Source organism: Nannospalax galili, unplaced genomic scaffold (genome assembly GCF_000622305.1).
Source record: "Nannospalax galili isolate Female #2095 unplaced genomic scaffold, S.galili_v1.0 scaffold346, whole genome shotgun sequence".
NCBI classification, from domain to species: domain Eukaryota; kingdom Metazoa; phylum Chordata; class Mammalia; order Rodentia; family Spalacidae; genus Nannospalax; species Nannospalax galili.
The window spans coordinates 8,899,151-8,920,780 of NW_008357637.1; the positions used below are offsets into that span (position 1 = coordinate 8,899,151).

Here is a 21,630-nt window from a genome sequence, read left to right on the forward strand (position 1 = left end):
TATTGATTAGACTACATTTCATTTTTTATCACAAGGATCTTATGCTTTTCTTTTGAATATACTACATTGATTACTATAGGACTTCTGCACGTGTTCAAGAAGGAAATATGATTCTAGAAAAATCCAGCTGGTTCTATTGTTGAACTAGTTATGATTTTTCAAAAATTATGTTATATAATACATTTAAAAATTTCATATACCCTTTTTTATTAATTTCCTAAGACAGAATTTAATATAGCCTAAACTAGCCTTGAACTTGCTATATAGCAGAGGATGACCTTGAACTTCTGATCCTCCTGCCTCTAAATTCTGAGTGTTGACATTACAGGCATGTGCTACCATGACCAGCTCTTAGTTATATTCCTTTGAGGAATTTGCATGTAAACAGGCAGGGACATGATTTGGCATATTCAGTGATCTTGAGAAAAAGTCAGTTTGTGAAGAAGTTATCATAAAGGACTGGATCTAGAAGCTGGATGTGTTTGGAGCAGAAACTGAGGAAAGTCTCTATTTCCAGTTTGCAGAAAGATTAACCAATAAGAGAGCTGAGAATATCACCATCCCACAGTCTAAAATAGACATCATTGCAGGTTGAGGGGAAATAACTACATTTTTGTTACCAATGAGCAGGTGTCAAAAAGCATCAGCAGAACAGTTGTATAGAAAATATTTTCAAACATTATCTATCTATCTATCTATCTATCTATCTATCTATCTATCTATCTATCTATCTAATCATCTATATAGAGAGAGACTGGCTCATGGAATTTGGGCATCTTAGACTCCTTTGGCTATTTCCATACAATAATCTGAGCTATCTCAATAAAAGCACAGATCAAGGATGAAATAAAACATTACTACGTCACCATACTTTAAGATAATATGCAATTTTAGTTCATTGTGTTTCGTGTCAGAATCTAAGCCATCTTGGTTTTGGAGCACAGCGATTACAACATGTACTTATCTTAATACTGTCCCTGGGGGTCTTCCTAGTAGCCTAGTCATTTAGACTTTCATTGTCAATGTTGGTCTATGAGTGTTACCTTCCTTCCAGTGAGAGTAGTTGTTTATAAACAATAGGCTCTTCTTTGTATATTATTTTATTTTTAGGACAGGGTCTCTTCATGCAGCCCTGGCTGGACTGAATTGCTCTATGTAGAGCAAGCTGACCTCAAATTTATAAAGATCCACCTGCCTCTGCCTTCTGAGTGCTGGGATTAAAGTCATGAGCTCCTATACTGAGCTCTACATTCTTCTTATAAAAGAAACAAATCTTTTTATTCCTTAGATTATAAGGTAAACTAGAAAATAGAATCCTGGTAGTATAGTTTACCAGCTTGCAGCCTTGGATAAGTTATTTAATCTCTCTAAACCATGTTTCTCATTTGTAAATAGGGTACACAAGAATTCAAGCACTAAATATTACATAAAATTTCTGTGAGTGCTAAGTGACATAGCACACATGAAAAGATTTACAAATCGCGGACATATGCCAGTCACTAAAGCAAAAATGTCTAACACCAAAGGACATCGGCAGTGTCTTCAATGCCACGTGAAAAGATGACGGCATGTGATGTAATAAACAAGTGTCACAAGGAGTTTAATAGCTATCCACAATTAAATAGTGTGTGTGTGTGTGTGTGTGTGTGCACGCGCGCGCACATGTGTTTAATCTCCAAGATGGAGAGCTTGATACCCCTAGGAGACTCTCCGCTTATTCCTACTGGCAACTCTTCCTTTAGTGAACTGGATGAGACACCAGGAACCATGAGACTAAAGTGGAGCATGAATTGCCAAGTACAAATTCATTAAAAGGCAGAACTCTTGTGGTGCACTTGGCTCACCTGGCTGGGCTGCCCCATCTGTGAAGGCCATTGGTCTCCTGTGGCTTCTGTGAGGCTGCCCTACTCCTCTACCCCTTATCTCTCACACCTCCTCGGCCCCTCAGTCTTATGTCTACCTCCTGCGCTTTTCTATCCTTGGTAAAGGCTCATCCACATTCTTCAGGCTTCTCTCCCTGTTCTTATTTCAGCCTTCACCTCTCACATCCATTCATTTATTCTCTTTTTTTTTTTCTTCCTATCACAGTATTGTTTCTAAAGAAAAGGGAGTCATGCTGCCTAAAACGCTTAATAATCCCTCGTGGCTCCTCGATGTAAATGATACCAACTCCAAAGTCCTAGGCACAAAACTCAGTGAGCACTCTTGTGTCTGGTCTTGCCTTCTTGTCCACTCATGACAACACTCTCCAACTACACTTCAACTACCATTGTTTCTAGATCATGAAGTGTTTTTTAAGACTTCTGTGATTGTTCTTCTCTCGGTCCAGAATGTGATGCGTGCTCTGGCCCTACTACTCCATGCTCAATTTGTACACCTTCTCCACTGTCTCCAGACAGAAGGCGCTGAGTTTATGGGACCTATCATAGCACTACAGCAGTGGAATCTAGCCACACACATGCATCTCTTAATCTATGTGTTGAGCACCTTCCTGCAAGGCAAGAGCCCAGTCTGGCCACCACCAGAAGCTAGTATAATATCTCAATAGCAGAGAGCAATGAAAGTTTGTGGAATAAAAATGGAGTGGGTATTTAAATGAAAAGTTTACACTGTCTATCATTACATTACTCATAATTTCATTTAGCTGTTTAAGTCTGCAAATGGTACAGACTCGTTTCCTGTAGAATAAACACTAGTTAAGAAGCAGCAGTTTCAAAATTTTTACTTTTTCAAATATCCTTTCTACCAGTAGGGGGCACCAGAGACCTTCAACAGATAACGTTTTCCCTGTCAGCATGGGATTGTTCAGATCAGTTTTAGGCTTCAGAAAATACTGAGAATTCTGCCCCCCTCCCCCAACTCTAAAGTACAGGACAAATACAGGTATAGGTTTGAAAACTCAGAACTCTGGTCAATGTGTGGAAGAAGTCTTCATTCTCTTAGGGAATACCTAATCAGAGTATGTTGTGCAAATATTTTCAGTCTCAGGAATGAAACTACATCATGTGGCAAGTTGTTGAAAGTGTACCTTATTTAATGAATCTAATTTTTGTCATATAGAACATATATCTGAAAGAGGATACAGAAACCTCCATATGTATATAACTGTTACCACATGTAGTGAGTTAATGAATTGACAAGGTCTACTCAAGCACTTATAAATAGCAATCATGTAGGAAAGATAATTTTTCTTTTTGATCCCAAAATTTTGTAAAATAATTAGTATGTATTTTTGTAACATCCTAAAGGTAAAACTATAATATGGTCTATAGGCTAAAGCCCATTATACACATATAATTATGATAACTATTGCTACTTGGGTATTTATCCTATATAAATACATACGAAATTTTCCCTAAAATTCAATGAATGAATTTATTTAGTGTAGATGTAGTGAGTTCAATTTTAATATAAAATGACTTGTATTAGGAGGCTATTATCAAATCATCTCCCATTTACTAATATTCAGCATTTCTCAAATATTATGCTTCAGAGGCAGAAAGTCCCTAGAACTTGTCCATATTGTGCATCCAATACTAGTCTCTAAGACAATGATAAAATGAATATTGAGGACCAGTCATGTGGCAGCCGTGCCCACAGGCACTTTAAATACATCATACTTTATTTATATTTGTAAACAGAAACAGGTCTATTTGGTTTCTAGATTATTACTATCATTCCAGAGGAGGACAGAAGGCCTACCAAAATGCTAACTTCTTTAGGAAAATAACTCTTAGCAAAGTGGAGTCTATGTTAAAACTAACAGAAGAAGCATAGTAAGCAAATAGTAATTACTAAGCTTTGAGAATTTCCCTACAGTGTGGACATACAAAAGCAAAGAAAAATAGAAAAAAAAAAAAAGAGGGAGTGGCTCATCTGGGATCAATCAATCATTCATGCCCTTGATTTATCTTGTGGTCAGCCCACAGTCATGCTTACATTGCTTCATTTTTCTTCAAAGTTGGGTGATGGGAGTGTCTAATGGTATCTGAGAAACACACACCCAGTAGAAAACGAAAGTAGGCAATGCATCACTATATGTTGGACATTGTCTAGGTGCTGACTTGAGTTTTCTAACTCAGTCCTGCTAATAATATTAAGTGATTGGTGTTATTCATCATTCATTCATCCACCACCAATTACTTATTGAGTATTATTACAGACCAGGTATTCTTGTAGGGCAAGGACCCTCCCTTGATCTGCTGGAGTCTTTTTCCTTCTAGAATGCACCGTTTTCCAGAAACCAGGTTCTAGATACTAAAGCAAAATCCCTGCCCTCATGACATGTACGTACTAAGGTTTAATACAAGAAGATTCTTATTATATTCACGATGGAAAGAGAACCAGAGAAATCCTATGTTGACTGTAGATCACACATTGGATCCATGATTCGAATTTGACCTCTCAGTTTAAAGCCTATACTTTTACCAACTATGAGAAATTGTCTTCCAAAAGAATATACCTTCCCTACGGAAGTATATTTGAAGTCCATTTGAATGGACTTCCCTTTTGAAACATGATATTATTAAAATTAAATTAATAATTGTTATATTTTCCAATTAGATAAAAATGCAGTTACAATCAAATGAGGAAAGGATTTTTTTGATAAAAGATTTGTGGTAAATGCTTTTGAAGATTTGTAAGGGAAAAAGAGTTATACTACCTTAACCATTTTAAGGAGGACAAAACTTAAAAAAAACAGGAATATAATTATTAATTTAGTAATTCTAATATATTTTCATCTGGATGGCCACTAAGAACTTTCCCTCGCATCATCCTCTGCAAACACTAGCAATGAGGTCTTCTGTTCATCTGCCTACCTGTTCCAGAAACTCGGCATTGGAAACGGGCTGGCCGTCCCTCAGAAGTGACGGTGTCCTGGAGTGGGGTGACAATAGCAGGAGGATAAACTGGCATTTCTTGATCCGGAGACACAACTTCTGGAACTAAAGAAAGAGACCACAGAATTTGTCATGGTGAAGTCACTGCACAGATCCCTCAGCTGGAGCATACAGTCTTGCCTTCATTTTACAGCAGATTGCTTTCAGAGTCGGCTCTATTGTGAGTCCAAATTGTAACATAAGCACCCTGGGAGAGCTCAGGAGCTTGCTTCTGAGGGTCTCTTTCAGTTGGGAAGTCGCAGGGTATCCCTACCTTCCACAGAAAGGGAAGCTGAGGTTGTGGCCACTCCATAGTCGTTCTTGGCTTCACAGGTGTAGACAGCCGCGTCCTCTGGGAAGGCTTCGATGAGCAAAAGCGTGTACTCTTGCCCATCATGAAGAAATTTGCATTTGAAACCAGTGGAAAGCTGCTGCTCCTCCTTGTACCAGGAAATTTTGGGCTGTGGTCTACCAGATATCACGGCACAGAAGCGAGCAGGCTTGCCAGACTGCACAGTGACAGGCTGGAGCTCCTGCAGGACTTGGGGTGGTTCGGGAGCTGGAAGAAAATGACAGAAAACAGCCCATGAAAGAGTGGAAAGGGAGGGCAGCATGCCAAACACTGCATTAATTTGGTTCAAGGTGGTTTTGTGCCCGGAGACGAAATCTTGGAGCTGCGTAATCTTTAAGTATCTTGGAATATCAGAATTTTTTTGTTCTAAGAAGGAACTTTCCTCTTAAGTAAAAGTAATAACTTCAGAAAGATGTTTGTGTGAGTCAGGTATGTAAGTATAACACGGAGGCTCTGGTTCAGGTTGGGGCACAATAGACCTCTAAATGACCTCTTGAATGCTTTCCATGTTCTGCCTATTTTTAAAAGTCATTTGAGTGAATTAACATGGTGAAGGGGCTTATCCCATGCAGGTCTGTTTGCTTTGCAAGTATTGTAGAAATGTTGCTGGCATTTTGTTGATGCCAGTGGAATGCAATCAGTACGTATTAAATGACAATCATTTCATATCAGTAAAATACAATTAAGTACATTTAGCAAATTCAGCTTTATGATTTGTCTGATTAGTGTATATTCTTAGTGTTGGATGAGGGAACCTAGGTAGATCACAAAACCCGCAAAAAGGGAGAAAGGGTTTATGAGAGGCTGGTGTCTGGCACTACTATGGGAAAAAAACTTTACTTCTCTGTTTCTGTTTCTCTGCTACTAGTGCAGAGGAAAAGGAAAACTGGATGCATGGCCACTGGCTTGTCTTAGGGACACAGTGAATTCTGGGAAAGGGCTCATCTTTATGAATGCTGAGACAACGCCACCTCCACTTGAATCAGAGAAATGTTGCTCAGAGATATAGCCCAAGATGGGGATGGGAAGGCAGGTTCTATTCTCTATGTGTCTAGGTTAGTCTCAGATCTTGGCCAGCATTAGATTCAGAGCTAGGGTGATGAGGGAAGCAGAAGTCTAATGGCACTCTCCTGAGGACTGTTATGAAGTTCCTCGAAGGGTTTGTAGCATATGGAATTCCACTTCCAAAGAAGAAGCCCTGATCTTAGAGAAAGCCTCATTCCATACTGCCTGTGGCTCCCTAGGCACTCTATGGTCTCAAGGAAGTTCTTTGAATTGTCTCAGGCATTCCATACCCTATTGTGGTAGTAGTGCTATTCACACTTAAGTGATTAGGGCAGAGAACTAAGATGGCTTAATGCTGTATCTGGAAACCCATCTGGAATAAATCTTAACTGTTCAGTAGTGTCAATCAAATGAGGATCTGGCCATCAGATGCTTCCTGGAAAGAACATCTCTATAGTTCTTTTAACAGTTGTTCTCCTTTTCCCACAGGCTTAATGTGCACACAAATGCAGATGCATCCAGATGAGTACCATAGGTTCTTTAGAAATTTCTCAGGAAGCTCCAGAGTATCAGTGGCTTTAAAGAGGATTATTCCAGATGGAACAGTAAGATACATTAAAGTCTAACCACATACCATTGACATAGAGAGTCACAGAACTCCTGTTTCTTCCTGCCACAAAGGTGTATTCACCAGCATCACTATGCTTGGTCTCAGAGATAAACATCCGGTGGATTCTTCTCTCCACCACATATTGGTGTCGTTCTTGAACTTGGAAATTGATTTCAATGCCATCTTTATACCAGTGGGCATCAACGTCGTCTTCGTTGACCTCAAACTCAACAACAGCACGCTGCTTCTCAATGACCTGTTGATGGGACAGCATGAAAAGAAAACAGAAGATGAATCCGGTTTTATTTTACGTAATTCACTTCTAAATCATTTGAAGACTATGAAAATCTGATATATCACAACATAACAAGTTGGCTGATTATAACACATTTTCATTTTTCCTGCATAGACTTGGACAAATAGAACCCAAATCTCTTCTGTAGAGAATCGCGCTTAATACTTGTGCTAAGGAGCAAGGCTGTCTAAGGAAACAATGACTTCACTTTTAAATGTTTGCACCTTAATTAATGACAACTGAAATGATGACATTTTACATCTGGGGGCTTTCAATTGTTTATAGAGCTCTTTGAAGCTACTATCTAATCTGATTTCATATCATATGAAATGTAATTTTGTGGGCTAGCTAAGAATTACCATCCTTAGTTTAAACATGAGGGGGGAAGAAAGAAGACACAGCTGAATTATCTGAATTCTCATTGAAAGCTTTCCAATATGGAAATTTTCTAGAACATGATTTTCTCTGGGGGAGCAATATGATAGAGCCGAACTCAAGATGAATTTTAGGGGACATACTCTCCCCATTAAGCCATTTGGAAAGATCAGTGCCCACAAGAACAAGCTCTGCAAACAGCAGACATCAAAAGTGCATGTTTAGCATCCTCACTAGGAATTCAGCATTGCTCAGACTGGGATTACTCAAAGACCTCATGGCAAGTGTTCTCAGATGCTAAGTTCCTATATGCCTGCCTCTCCATGGAAAAAACTGAGAACATGCCATATCCTTCTAAATTTTCTTAACTCTAATTGATGTGTGAATGTCACAATTTACATTTTATCACTTTTCTGATTGGTGTTGTGTGGCAAGTAGCCATTTATTAGCTAGAAATTTCTATAGTTGCTTTAATTAAATAATTTAGATGTTCTATTACTATAAACTGTGACTAAATTGAAGGCTGCAAGGAATCTAAGCCAAGAGGGAGGAGCTGATTTCAGTCTTTAAAAGAGTGTGCTTAAAAAAGTTCAAAGCCAAAATTAAAGATGGGATTAAGGACGACTGATGATTTCTCAAAATATTCAGTATGAAGACAATACCTGAACCTCCTTTTTAATACTTCGTATGCGGACATCCCTGCCTTCTACAAAGAGGTTAGCTGTTGACATGTTGCCTCCTGCCACCACTGTGTACTGCCCAGCATCAGACATCCGTGTGGATGGGATCAGAAGGCGGTGGACATATTTCTCCTTCTGAATCTTTATCCTATGGGTAGAATAGAAATTGGAGCTTAATGTGTGGCATTCAAAAGAAATTTGGACCAACTGCAACATAACAAGGCAAGATATTTGACCTGTCTGCCATCTGCAGTTCCTGACCATCCTTCATCCACTGGACAGTAATGTCAGGTTCAGAAACTTCACATTCAAACATGGCTCGTTTCTTCTCCAGAACTTTAATGTCCTTGATGTGTTTCCTAAATTCTATATGACGAGCTGGAAAACAGCATGTAAAAAGTGAATATTTAATATTCTTAGTAATTTATAAGTCACATACTATACAATTCAGCCATCTGCAGGGGGTTGGATGCTGCCCACAATAGCTGTGAATGGGGCCCAACAGAAAACTGTAACTTACTTGAACTTGAGAATGCTTTTACACAGTTTTTGTAACTTGACTGCATGATTTTTAAACACGAACATGACCATGTTATGTCACAATGTCACACAAAATAGATGTATGCATGCTCATACAACCTGTTGGCTTCTGGTTGGACACTCCTGGTTTTAGTGAGTGGCCCAAGGCAATTCTTCTTTGTCCAATGTGGCCCAGAGAAACCAAAAGTTTGTACAATCCTAATTTAGAGTATACAGTTCAACAGCTTCCAGGGTATGTGTTGTTGTATAACCATCAGCATAATTTTAAAATATTTTCATTTTCTCAGAAAGAAATCAGGTCCCACTTAGCCATCATACATTAAAACTCTTTCCATCAACTCCCCCTAGACAGGCAACTATTGATCTGTGTCTCAATAAACTTGTGTATTAAGGATATTTCATATGAGTGGATTCATACAATATGTGTGGGGCTTCTTTGATTTTACAGTTTCCAGTGTTTGCTCATATTATAAACACTGTATTACCACTTCCTTTTTATTTCTTACTATCTCAATTGTATGGATACACCTCATTTTATTGGTCCATTCATCAACTGACAGACTAACATTTTATGTAGTATATTTGATTTTTTTCCTATGAAGGCAACATTCATGAAATCATACCTTCCACATAAAGCGTGGCTGTCGATGTAGCTTTTCCAGCCACAAAGGTGTAGTCGGCAGCATCTCCAAAGTGAACATTCCTGATGTTCAGTGAGTGTGTAAGCTTCTTGGTTCTCATCTGGCACCTGTCAGTAGATTTGATTTCCACACCATTCTTTAACCATTTATAAGTGATGCCTTCATAGTTTACTGTCACTTCAAATGTTATGGTGTCTTTTTCTTCAGCATTGATATCTTTCAGCATGGATGTAATCATGATTGCTGCAGAAGGGAAAAGAAAAAACACCCAAGTCAACTTTATGTAAGCCCAAAGTGGATTATAACAGGAGCATAATGAAAACCCAGAATGTTTTTAATCTGTGTGTTGATGTGATTATAATTCACACTTTGATACTGTTTGTGTACAAGACAAGGTCCACTGAGAGACGAACAGAGAAACTAAGTGATAGACACTGAAGCATCTTTCTTGGTAGACTTTCAATGCTACTGTAATTAAGAAATTTTATGCAGATGGGCGTACTAGTGAAAACTCAGACTAAACACACAGTTGATGGCCTGTCAAGCATTTTTAGATAGGGGCTAGAGAGATGGCTCAGAGGTTAAGAGCTGTTCTTCCAGAGGACCTACGTTCAGTTCCTAGCACCCACGTGGTAGGTCACAGCCATTCATAACTTCAGTTCCAGGGGATCTGACACCCCTCTTCTGGACTCTATAGGCATTGAACACCGATGCACTTATATAAATCCAGGCAAAGCAATCATACACATAAAAAACAAAAATATAATTTAAAAGTTTTTGAATAGATTAGTTAGGGAGCAAAAATGTAGTCTGTTCAAAACTTATATAGATACACACCCATCTACATACACACAGACACACACAGACACACAGACACACAGACACACACACACATAAACTTACGCGTCACTGTCAGGGTGGCACTAACTTGGTCATTGCCACAAACAAATGTATATTCTGCAGAATCCTCAGTGCTGGTGTTCATGATGATCAGCTGGTGGAGTTTTCCCTGCACAACTATCTTGAACTTTTCACTCATCTCAATTTCTACACCATTCTTCAGCCACATAGAAGGAACGTTGAAGTGGGAAACCTCACACTCAAAGGAGGCAGTTTTGGTTTCAGGTACCTCAATACTTTTCATAGTTTTTGTAATATGTAGTGCTTTTGGAGAATCAGAGAGTATTTTAGTCAATTTATTTCATTTTTAAAAGTAGGGAAGAAAAACAAAGAAGCAAATTAACAGTAATCATCAAGGGGACTGGCACGAAGGCTGCCCAGTACTTACTCTCCACAAACAGCTTCGCTTTGCACTCCAGCTGCCCCACCATGGCAGTGTACTCTCCAGCATCAGAGGGCGTGATGTTCTGCAGCATCAGCTTGTGGACCTTCCTCTCTGAGACCAGTCTATGTTTGTCACTTGGCTTAATCTCCACATTCTTATGGAACCATTTTACTGGAACTGTGTCATGGGAAACACTGACTTCAAAGGCAACGGTGGCATTTTCCAAGGCAGTCACATCCTTTGGCTTTTTAATGATCTTCACAGCTAAGGAGTAAAGTTGGAGAAATTCAATAATGTGGTTAACACAATGGTAATCATAGATTGGCTACCTCTAAAATGTTTTTATGCCAACTTACTCTCAACATGTAGCCTGGCACTGGCTCCTAGTTTTCCCAGTTTGAAGCCATAGACAGATTCATCCACAATGGCACAATTTTTAATCCTCAGAGAATAAAGTGTTCCTTTGACTGAGATTTCATACTTGTCATTAGAATTCAGTACCACTCCATTTTTGATCCATTGGACACCTTTGACATCAGGGTGTGTCAGCTCAACAGAGAAGACAGCATCTTGAGTCTCTGTTACTGTGAGGTTCTTCAGAGTCTTCTTAATTTTGACAGCTGAAGAAGAATTAAAGATTGATTTAGAAAACATCAACGATGACTGGTAAGCAAAAGAAGTCCTGATCATGATCACTGCCCAGTCATCTTGTAAAATCGTGGTTACTGAAAATTTTCCGATTACATCACGTGTCATTTTAAAAGACACTTGGGAGTTATTTAGGAAATCTGGGATCCAGTTGGAAATGGATCTTGTGCAATGATTTTTCTATACTTCAGTTAATAAAGCTCGCATATCCATATACTACCAGCCAAATAGACTGGTGGAAGAGAAATAGGGAATCAAGAGCGTCTGATTGTGGCCGTTTCATAGCTCTAAGAAATGGTTTCATCACATAAACACATCTGATGAAAGCTTATGCATTCTGATACAAGGCTCAGAAGGAAAGTTTAGAAAATTAATGATGATGTTATGAAATGAGGATCTAGTCTAGTCACCTAAATGACTCACCATTTGACTTTGAAAATGGTAACAATTAAAAAAGCCGTAGAATGTGACAGGATAAAGCTATTACCTTCGACTCTCAGCTTGGCAGATGTTTTGGAGGTGGCCACTTTGTAAGTGTATTCTCCAACATCGTCTAACTTGGAAGCAGCAATGACGAGTCTCCTTTTGTGGCCATCAGATTCACTTCTGAAGTTGTTACTCAGAGTCAAGTGTTTGCCATCCTTCAACCATTCACCCTCGGAATCAGGGTTGGCAACTTCACATTCAAACACAGCTTCCTGGGATTCTGCTACCGTTTGGTCTGTGAGTGGCTTGGAGATAGCTCCCCCTTTGGAAAAAGGGTAGGACACACATGAATCCTTTAAAAATACTTATGGAATAAAGAAATCATTGCATAGTGAAACATCAAATATCAATTTTTAAAACATGATTTTGAACATAAAATTAGTTTTTCCCATATTTAGAAAGCACCACAGAAGTTTTTTCCATACTTAGAAAGTGCCACAGACATCCCTTATTCTAAGCATCAGTAATAACCAAAAAAGATGTGGGAAAATTTTGCAAAGGAAAAGGAACCGTTTGATTAAAAAAATTCAGAAGTCTGGGAGGCTGGAGAGATGGCTCAGCAGTTAAGAGTTCTGACTGCTCTTCCAGAAGACCCAGGTTTGGCTCCCAGCACTCACATGGCAGGTAACATCTATCTGTAATTCCAGTTCCAGAGGATCTAAAAGCCCCCTTTTGGCCTCCACAGACATGGCATACATGGATACACTTACATAAATGCATACAACATACATATACACATAAAAAATTAAAAAAATTTTTTTTTTAAAAATTCTGAGATCTGTAATACATAGCATGTTACATGGATATCTTTAACACTATTCTTTCTGTTTAAAAACATAGTATTTAATTCTTTAAGAATTATTTCCTTGGGGCTAGAGAGATGACTCAGCAGTGAAAAGCACTGACTGCCCTTGCAGAAGACCCAGGTTTGATTCCCAGCACCCATATGGTGGCTAACAACCATCTGTAACTCTAGTTCCAAGGAATCCAATGCCTTCTTCTGATTTACGTGGGCATTGCATTACACAGGTGTACTTACATATATGCAGACAAAACACTCATACATATAAAATAAAAACAATAAAAATATTTTTTAAAAAGGAATTATTTCCTTGGACTATATTTGATATTTGGGGAAAATTTGTTGAACAAAAATGTCAAAACAGTTCATTTGTTTATTGTTTGTTTGTTAGTCTGGCCCCAAACTCATGGAAATTCCTCTGCCTCTACCTTCCAAGTGTTGGGATTACAGTTATAGATCATTATATAAAGCCAACTTTCATTAGTGTTAGTAAAAGAAACATTAGATATATTTCCTGTGCACAAAAAAAGCACTGGATTGAGAAATGTCATCTCTCCTATAAAATTTTCCACGATTGCCCCCGTTCCCATCATTGTGAAATAAATAACGGTTTTAATTACTTAGTTGTTTTGGTATCTGTTTTCCTCAAACTTCTGAATTCCTCAAGAAAAAAATACATACCTACTTCACTTTTGTGTCTTGAGCTCCTCGTAATAGCTGGCCCATGACAGGTACTTAAAAAAATTGCTGACTGAAATTACATGGGGCTTATAGCTTTTTGTTTTTGCATATTTAAAATCATGATATTTATATTAAACTTACAAAAGTGTAGGGCCTGAGATTTTATTTTATAAGTCTCTTATGGCCAAATCTCTAAGGAAACCTTACATGATAAAGTATAAATCATGAAATTTTCATACCAAGTAAGTACACACTTTCACCATATGACTTGGTTATATACCAGAAGAATTTTATCTGAGTATAACATCTCATTTCTTCAATACTCAAAAATGCAATTAATCAAAAATATTAATTATAATTTCTACTTCTCTGTTGACAAATGGTTTATATTTTTGATTCTTCATTCTTCAATGTTTTAAATTTTGTTTTTATTTTATCTGTATGAGTGTTTTGCCTACACATATGCAATGCCCATAGAGGTCAGAAGAGAGTATTGGATCCCTGGAACTGGAGTTACAGATGGTTGTTAGCTGCCATGTGGGTGCTGAGAACCGAATCTGGGTCCTGGAAGAGCAGTAGGTGCTGTTAATGGCTGAGCCAGTGTTCCAGCCATGATTCTTCATTTAAAGCTAAGGTTTCTACTGAATGAGAAGGGTCATATTCTCCTTCACGTCATAAGAATACACAGATGAATAGCACTGCATTTATAATAAAAGTATTTACTAGATGAATGAATGGAGGAAAATGAATGATAAAATGAATGAAGGAAATAACAGGAAAAAAGTGTGAAGAAGCAAGAATGCTTAAACATTTTTAGACAAAGTTAAAGCTCACTTCAGCAAATACTTATTGATAATTTATCTTGCAGAGTACATAGAGAAGAAAATGAAGCAATTCTGTATTCAAGAGATATACACTCTGGTGTGGGAAAATGAAACAGAAACAAGACAAGGGCATGATGAGGACCATGCGAGAGTCATCAAGTGATCCTGAGAATAGAGTAAGAGGTAGGGAGGTTAAGGAACGTTTCATGGAAGAGATGACACCTGAGGTACTGACAGTGTAGACAGCCTCTAAAGTGGAAGTGGGCAAATGGAGTTTAGGCTGATAGGGATGGAGCAGAGGGTACTATTGGCATAGAGATGAGTGTGAACAGAGGCCTGGCAGTGGGAAACAGATGGTAATTTGTGGGGGGAAATGGAAACAATTTCTTTAATTAAAATAACTGCTCCACATAAGAACTTAAATTGAACAATCAATTACAAACCTGCCACAGTAAGTTTTCCAGATGTCATATTTTCTCCAGCGTAAAATGCATATTCTCCTTCATCATCTTTCATCATATTTAAAACCGTCAGTTTGTATATTTTGCCATGAGCTTCAATTTTATATTTAGAACTGGGTTTAATTTCCTTGTCCTTAAAATTCCATAAGACATCAATTCCTGAGTGGGAGAGCTCAACCTCCAAGACCACATTTTGAGTTTCTGTGCAGGTCAGGTCATGAAGACCTCTGATAATTTTAATTTCTAATGCAAAACAAAATGATTGAGTAGTTATTATTACAGAAGGAACATAAAATCCTTAAAATAGTGATTGATTACATAGAACAATCCTTACTTTCTACAGAGAGATTACAGCTGGTTTCAACTCTGCCAACCATCAGCTTATAAGGCCCTTCATCTGAAGCATGAGTTCGGTTAATCACAAGTCTCTGTTTAGTGCCTTTGACAATGGATTGCACACGATCATCAGGCTTGATTTGTTCATCATTTAGGTACCATTTAACAGAAGTCACATCAGGGACAGAGACCTTGCATTCAAGCACAGCCTTGGTACCCTCAATCACATTGACATCTTTCAGAGGTGTTATCACATCAACCCCTGCAAAAGCAGACAGACAGAAGGCATTATATGAAAGTGAATTTTAAGTTTCTGCTTATTTAAAGTTCTTTAGCTTACTTGCCAATTGGATTCATAAAACTAGAATTAGGGTATAGCTCAGTGGTAGAGGCCTACTTAGTTTGCACAAGACCCTGGGTTTGATATCCAGTACCACAAAAATAAAACAAGTATAAGAATTGATACAAAACAGTGTAACACTCACTATAGACAGAGACATGCCCACTGGTGGAGAGTCCAAGGGCAGGAATAGTGAAGGAGTAATTTCCAGCGTCTTCTTTGGTCATATCTTCAATAAGCAACATGTGGGATTGTTTGTCTATCACAATGTGAACTCTATCACTGTGCTGAACTTCTTGGCCATCTTTCATCCAGACACCTTCCACATTTTCTAAGGAGACTTTGACCTCAAGCTGAACAATGTCACCCTCACAGACTTTCTGATCACTAAGTCCTTGGAGAATAGCAATGGGACGGGCTGTGAAAGATAGGGAGAGAAGAATGTCATAATTTTTACCAACGAATACAACCAATGCACACTGCAGTTGTCAGAGGTGGGAGGACTTACGTTTCATCTTAAGTTTACAGGTTGTCTTCTTCCCATCAACAACAAAGCTGTATTCCCCCTGGTCCTCTTTGGTTACATCCTTGACTGTGAGGTTCTGGCGCCCACGGCGGGATGTAATTGAGTATTTGCCATTGGATTTAAGCTCCACATCATTATGATACCATTTGCCTTCTATATTTTCTGGGGATATAATACACTCTAACTCTCCTGAATATGACTCTGGAACTTCTATGTCCTGAAGTTCTTTCACGAACTCAACAACTGCCCCTGAGGTATAAGGTAAAGATAAGTTAATTTTTTAGGAGAGTTAGGCAACTAGAGTGTGGATAGTGACAATGATATATCCATAACTACATATATCTTAATTCTTTCATAATTTCAAGAATAGTCTTAGTATCTTCCTACTAGTGGACTAAGAAATTTTCAGTAAAAAAAGCTATTTTAATTTTTGTATTTTTTGGAACTAGAGAGCTATATTTCGAGTAAAACATTTGTGAAGCATGATTTTAAAATTTTTTCAGTATTCTTAATAACAATACAAATTGATGACACTTGCTATGAAGCTTATATCTAATCCCCTAAAAATTATTATTAGGAAAGGCAAATTATCTCACTCATTTTATCACAGAATAAAAAATGACTTCACACTTAGGGAAACGATGCAGTCACTTTTTACCTTCTACAATAAGTTTAGCTGTTGTTTTGGTATTTTCATCTTCCACAAGCACACAGCTGTAGTCTGCAGCATCAGATGCGTCAATGGTCAGTACGGAGAGGAAGTGAACCTTCCTGTCAGAGTGCATTTTATATTTATCTCCTGCGTGAACTTCTATACCATCTTTATACCATTTCACTTTGACAAATGGCTCTGAAGTTTCACATTCAAAGGTTGCCATGGTGTCCTTTTCCCTAGCAACAACATCTTGTAATTCCTGTGTGAAAGTGATCAATTGCTTGGCTACAAGGAGAAAAGAACACAATTAAACTCACAATTTGAATAGTGGGAAAAGAAAAGAAAATTAAATACACTGATAGATATTATGGACATAGAGAAACAGCATTGTTAAATGAAAGATTTTCCAAGTACCTTGTACTAGTAAGAATGCATGACTTGAGGTTTCCCCAGCAATATTGATGGCTTTGACCATGATGCTGGCAGAGTCCTCAGCAGTCACGTCTCTTATGACCAGTTCACAAACATTGTCTTCTGGCCAGTACCAGTAGATTCGGTCAGACCGCTCAATTTTTACACCATTTTTGTACCATTCACATTCAGGATCTGGTTTCCCCACAACTCTGACTCTGAAGTGAGCATCAGATCCTTGACCAACTGTTTGACTTTGGATTCTTTCAAAAATTTTGGGTGCCTCCATACTAGGGCTAAGTTCAATTCTGTCCGGTTTAAAAGTTGGAATTGTGATTTTGCCTTCTTCTGCGAGGGCTTTCTTCTCCTCTTCAGTTAACTCTTTGGTCCAGTGGAGGAGTTCATCTTTGGTCTTCTTGAGGAGTTCTTCGTAGGATTCATCCTTCTTGCGAGACTTGAGCTCCACAGCTGTGATGGCCTCATAGTATCCCTCCTCTGTCCTGCGCTTGAATTTACTGCGCAGCTCTTCTGACTCTTCAGACACCTTTTCATGAGTAATTCTTTCAGCCCTTTTCAACTTCACAATTTCTTTGGTTTCACTGGTGTCAACAGGTCTGTCTACCTTTTGCACTTCAAACTGAAGTTTTCCTGGTTCATGTACATGAAACTCGGGCTTTGGCTCAGGAGCTCGCCTAAGGACAGACCTGAAATCTTCCCTCTGTTGTATCTCCAGTTTCACCTTGTGCTCCATCACACCTTCAGGGTTTTCTGCAGTGACCTTGACTTCACCTGTATCATAAGATTTGCAGTCAACGATGTCCAGATAATGAATACCGTCATAGCGAACTCTGAACCTTTTGCTTTTGCGGATGAGCTGTCCGTTGAGGTACCAGTTGAGCTTGGGCTGAGGGTAGCCTGTTACTCGGCAGCGGAATCTAGCTGTCTCTCCTTCGAGCACCCTGACAGGCTCTGGGAACAAGACAATGTCTGGCTTTTGCTTTTCTTTCTGATCTGTTGTTACACCTGTAAGTGCACCTTCATGAGCCATTCTCTCTAGCTCTTCGATTCTCTGCAAGCCTTTCCTCCCCTCAGGCAATTGAGATTCTTCCACAAGGCTTTTCTCATCTTTTACAATAAGAGTAGCAGATGTGTGATCTGTTCCATATTTATTAGTGGCTCTGCAAGTAATGACACCACTGTCTCTAGAATACGCAACTCCATAATCAAGGCTGCAGTATCCAAATTCATTAATCATACGAAGCCTATTGGCTGCTTCTAGTGGCTTCCCATCGTGGAGCCATTCGACCACCATGGTTGGGTCACCAATTGGTGTTAGTCTACATTCAAAGTGGGCAGGCCCAAAGCGCTTAAGTCTTAAGGAAGTGAGTTTTTTCTTGAAAAATGGTTTCTGTTGTTTCTCCTTGTCATAGAGGTCCCCCTCTTCCCACTGCTCTTGACCATATCGCAAGTGGAGGGGCTCCAGCTCTGGGGCAGCAATCTCCTTTGCTCTGTATGTCCCTCGTGGGATGATCAATTTTCTTTCTGGTTCAGGCTCTGCAAACTCGACTTCAACATTTACTTTGCACCTTGTGGTATCTCGGCCTGCCTTGTTAATAGCAGTCGCAGTATACCAGGCAGAATCTTGGCTGATGGTGGAGTCAATTTTAAGGACAGCTTCTCCTTTGATTCCTTCAATCCTATAAAAAAGAAGCAAATCATCAGTATATTGGTAGCACTTGCTTCTTATTTGGCTATTGCATTTGTATAAGAGGTTTAGTTTTATTATTACTTTACAAACTTACCTGATCCTTGGATATTTATGAGGTACAATGATGTCACTGTTTTTCAACCATACAATGTCAGGGTTGGGGTTACCCATAGCTCTGACTTTCATTTCAAGTCGGGAACCTTCCCTTATGTTGACATTTTTCAGTTTTTCCACAAATGCTGGTTTTATCTGATGTTCCACAGCTGAAAGAGAAAGGTTGTGGTTTAAAACAAGTGTGCTGAAATGCCTGTTTGTAAGTAAAGTGACTGAGTAATTTATTTTTTTTAAAGAAAACTCTTGTTTTATTTTACCTTCCACAGTTAAAATCACAGAAATTGTAGATTTTCCTGCTCTATTTTGGGCAACCACAGTCCATTCTCCAGAATCACTGGGTGATGCAGGAACAATAATCAGTGATTGGGTGCCATCTTCTTTAATGACTATTTTGTGTGTATAGTCATTGACGATTTGCTGGCCTGTCAAAAAAATAAGTAAAAATGGAAACAGGCTTTAAAATCGTTTTTTGAATTGTCAGATATGTACACACATGCTTGTTTCTGTGTTCAATGATTCATGAGCGAAATTGTATCATACTTACCATTGTGAAACCAAAATGTCTCTGGCATGGGTCTACCCACAACTTTTAAATCAAATCTGGCAGTCTGTCCTTCTAAACACTTGAAAGAAGCAGGTTTCAGCACAAAGACTGGTTTATACAGTCTCTCCAGTTGTGATTCATCAGTTTCCTCCAGCCTGCGTCCAGGGGACATCCTTGCAGGGGACATCCGCGCAGGGGACATCCGTGCAGGAGACATAGCAGGGGACATGCGTATAGGAGACCTGCTCACTGAACGTGGAGAGACAGACCTAGAGAACAAAGGCAAAACAATGTTTTCATGAAGCATATAGAAAAAACAGCAAAACAAATCTCTTTTTGTCTTATTTGTTAATGTTATTTCAGAATTTACTTCTAGCATGTTTCAGAAAGTACCTCAAACTTGCTGAGACCCACAGTAGAATACATCATTATTGTCCTTAAAGCTGTGTTTTTCTCTTATTTTAAACTATCTTATTTATTACTTTTATTTTTTATGTATATGCGTATATTGCCTGCATGTAGGTAAGTGCACACATGTTGTGCAATGCCTGCGGAGGACAGAGGAGGCTGTCAGATCCCCTGGAATTGGAGTTACTGATAGTTGTTAGCTGCCATGTGGGTGCTGGGATTCGAACCTGGGTCTTCTGCAAGATATTCAGTGTTCTTTACCGCTGAGCCATCTCTTCAGCCCCAGCTGTGTTTTTCTTAAAGATTAAATCCTGATCATTTAACGTATCTAGGTACTCAGACTCAAAGACTTAAGCAGTCTTTAATACTGTCTTTCCTTCGCACCTTAATTTAATTAGTTATTAGATTTTCTTGGTCTGCGTACTAAACTATGCTAATAAATGTACATTGGTTTATTAAACAAATAAAAAAATGTATGGGAAAATAAAAATGTATTTTTTTAGGCTGGGTGTGATGGCTCACATCTTTAATCCCAGCCTTCGGGAGGCAGAGGCAGGTGGATCTCTGTGAGTTGGAGGCCAGCCTGGTCTACATAATGAGTTCCAGGCCAAGTGGGGCTACAGGGAAACCCTGTCTCCAAAATGAACAAAAAAATGTACTTAAAAAAAAAAAATCTAAGTAGAGGAGAAAACATAGAAATTAGGTTAGTCAACAAAATAACACAAAATTCAGTGCAAATTTTACATCCAGACTGGTTCTATTTAGCATGCTGCAGCCACCACTAACAGGTTGGATGAACTCAGGGAATTTCCAAAGGCTCCCAGAGCCCCAGTGCTCCCATTTCCAAAGCAGCAATGATAATCACTCTATTGTGAGGTTGTTATATAAATTAAGGATAACATTCATAAGGACCACATGTTAAATGAACAAGAATAGAACTATCGTTACATTAGACACAACTAGAAAAATAGTAGCTCACACCGATTAAAATTCTTTGCTCATCAAAGAGCGAGACAAAATTTCTTGGCATTTATCAGTACTGCCAAAAGTTAGTTTCTGTGTCACTTCAGATCTCAATTATTTTTCACATAGTAGAAATTTGCTACTGGAACATTTGATGGTTTAAAACAATTTAAATACTAAACTACTCTAAGTACTAGAAGCCTTACCTGATTCTGCTCACTGGCTCTGGTGTGGGCATGTAAATTGGAGCACTGAGCGGTGCGGCAGGCTCCACATATAACTTCCCTGAGCAAATTGCGTTTCCTTTAATATTGCTGGCAAAGGCAGTATAGATTCCTTCATCCTCTGGAAGGACAACAGGTATACGTAGACTGGCTCTGCCATCTTGTAAAAATTCCATTTGATATCTTTCTCCAAGTCTGATGCGCTTCCCATCTTTATACCATGCAATCTACAGAGAATATTGTACATGTATGAATAAAATTAGGATGAAATAGAGTATAGCTTTTTTGCATCTTTACTGTGGTGTGGAGGCATACCTCCACACATATCTATATTTTACCTTGGGTAATGGATATCCAGACATCTTGCAATGAAAAGTGACACCCATCCCCTCAAGAATCCTGTAATTCTTGATTCTTATATCAAATCCTGATTCGATAGCTTCAGATTCAGAAATGTCAACTGACATCTTTTCTTCTCCATCTTCTTCAAGAAGTTCTTCTAATGTAGTCTTTATTATTCGGTATTCAATTTCCTTGATAAGCCTTTCTTCAAAGGAAGAAATATGGAATTCCTATACAGTAAAAACAAATGGTGGTTTGTTAAAAAGTTGTATCTTTACTGATAGAAATTCTTTATGAATATGCATTAGTTTCAAAGTTAAAGACTGATATGTTTAGCTGGGAGAAGAATCTAGAAGGTTTCGATATGTGATCTAACTTCAATCTACATAAAAGTCACCTTTGCTAGCAAAAGTTATGGCATCTTAAGTAAAATGGTATTCCCAGAGTATGGGTTCTACCTGGGGTGCTCATCATACAGACAGAGGGAACTTCTC

General features: G+C 38.6%; 1 protein-coding gene across 2 annotated transcripts in view; it reads right to left on the reverse strand.

Annotated features, from left to right (window-relative positions):
- Positions 1-21,630, reverse strand: part of Ttn (titin) — a 278,254-nt gene that overhangs the window by 228,472 nt on the left and 28,152 nt on the right. For both annotated transcript variants that reach the window (XM_017794905.1, XM_017794904.1), the window contains 21 exons: positions 21,133-21,366; positions 20,777-21,021; positions 19,200-19,468; positions 18,913-19,077; positions 18,636-18,804; positions 16,837-18,530; positions 16,426-16,707; positions 15,750-16,016; positions 15,387-15,659; positions 14,900-15,163; positions 14,548-14,808; positions 11,799-12,059; positions 11,020-11,283; positions 10,667-10,927; positions 10,282-10,542; positions 9,361-9,621; positions 8,434-8,575; positions 8,180-8,345; positions 6,872-7,103; positions 5,155-5,439; positions 4,821-4,946 (listed from right to left, as the gene is read on the reverse strand). In XM_017794905.1, coding sequence (XP_017650394.1) covers positions 4,821-4,946; positions 5,155-5,439; positions 6,872-7,103; positions 8,180-8,345; positions 8,434-8,575; positions 9,361-9,621; positions 10,282-10,542; positions 10,667-10,927; positions 11,020-11,283; positions 11,799-12,059; positions 14,548-14,808; positions 14,900-15,163; positions 15,387-15,659; positions 15,750-16,016; positions 16,426-16,707; positions 16,837-18,530; positions 18,636-18,804; positions 18,913-19,077; positions 19,200-19,468; positions 20,777-21,021; positions 21,133-21,366 — 6,382 coding nt within the window. The remainder of the gene's footprint in view (positions 1-4,820; positions 4,947-5,154; positions 5,440-6,871; positions 7,104-8,179; positions 8,346-8,433; positions 8,576-9,360; positions 9,622-10,281; positions 10,543-10,666; positions 10,928-11,019; positions 11,284-11,798; positions 12,060-14,547; positions 14,809-14,899; positions 15,164-15,386; positions 15,660-15,749; positions 16,017-16,425; positions 16,708-16,836; positions 18,531-18,635; positions 18,805-18,912; positions 19,078-19,199; positions 19,469-20,776; positions 21,022-21,132; positions 21,367-21,630) is intronic.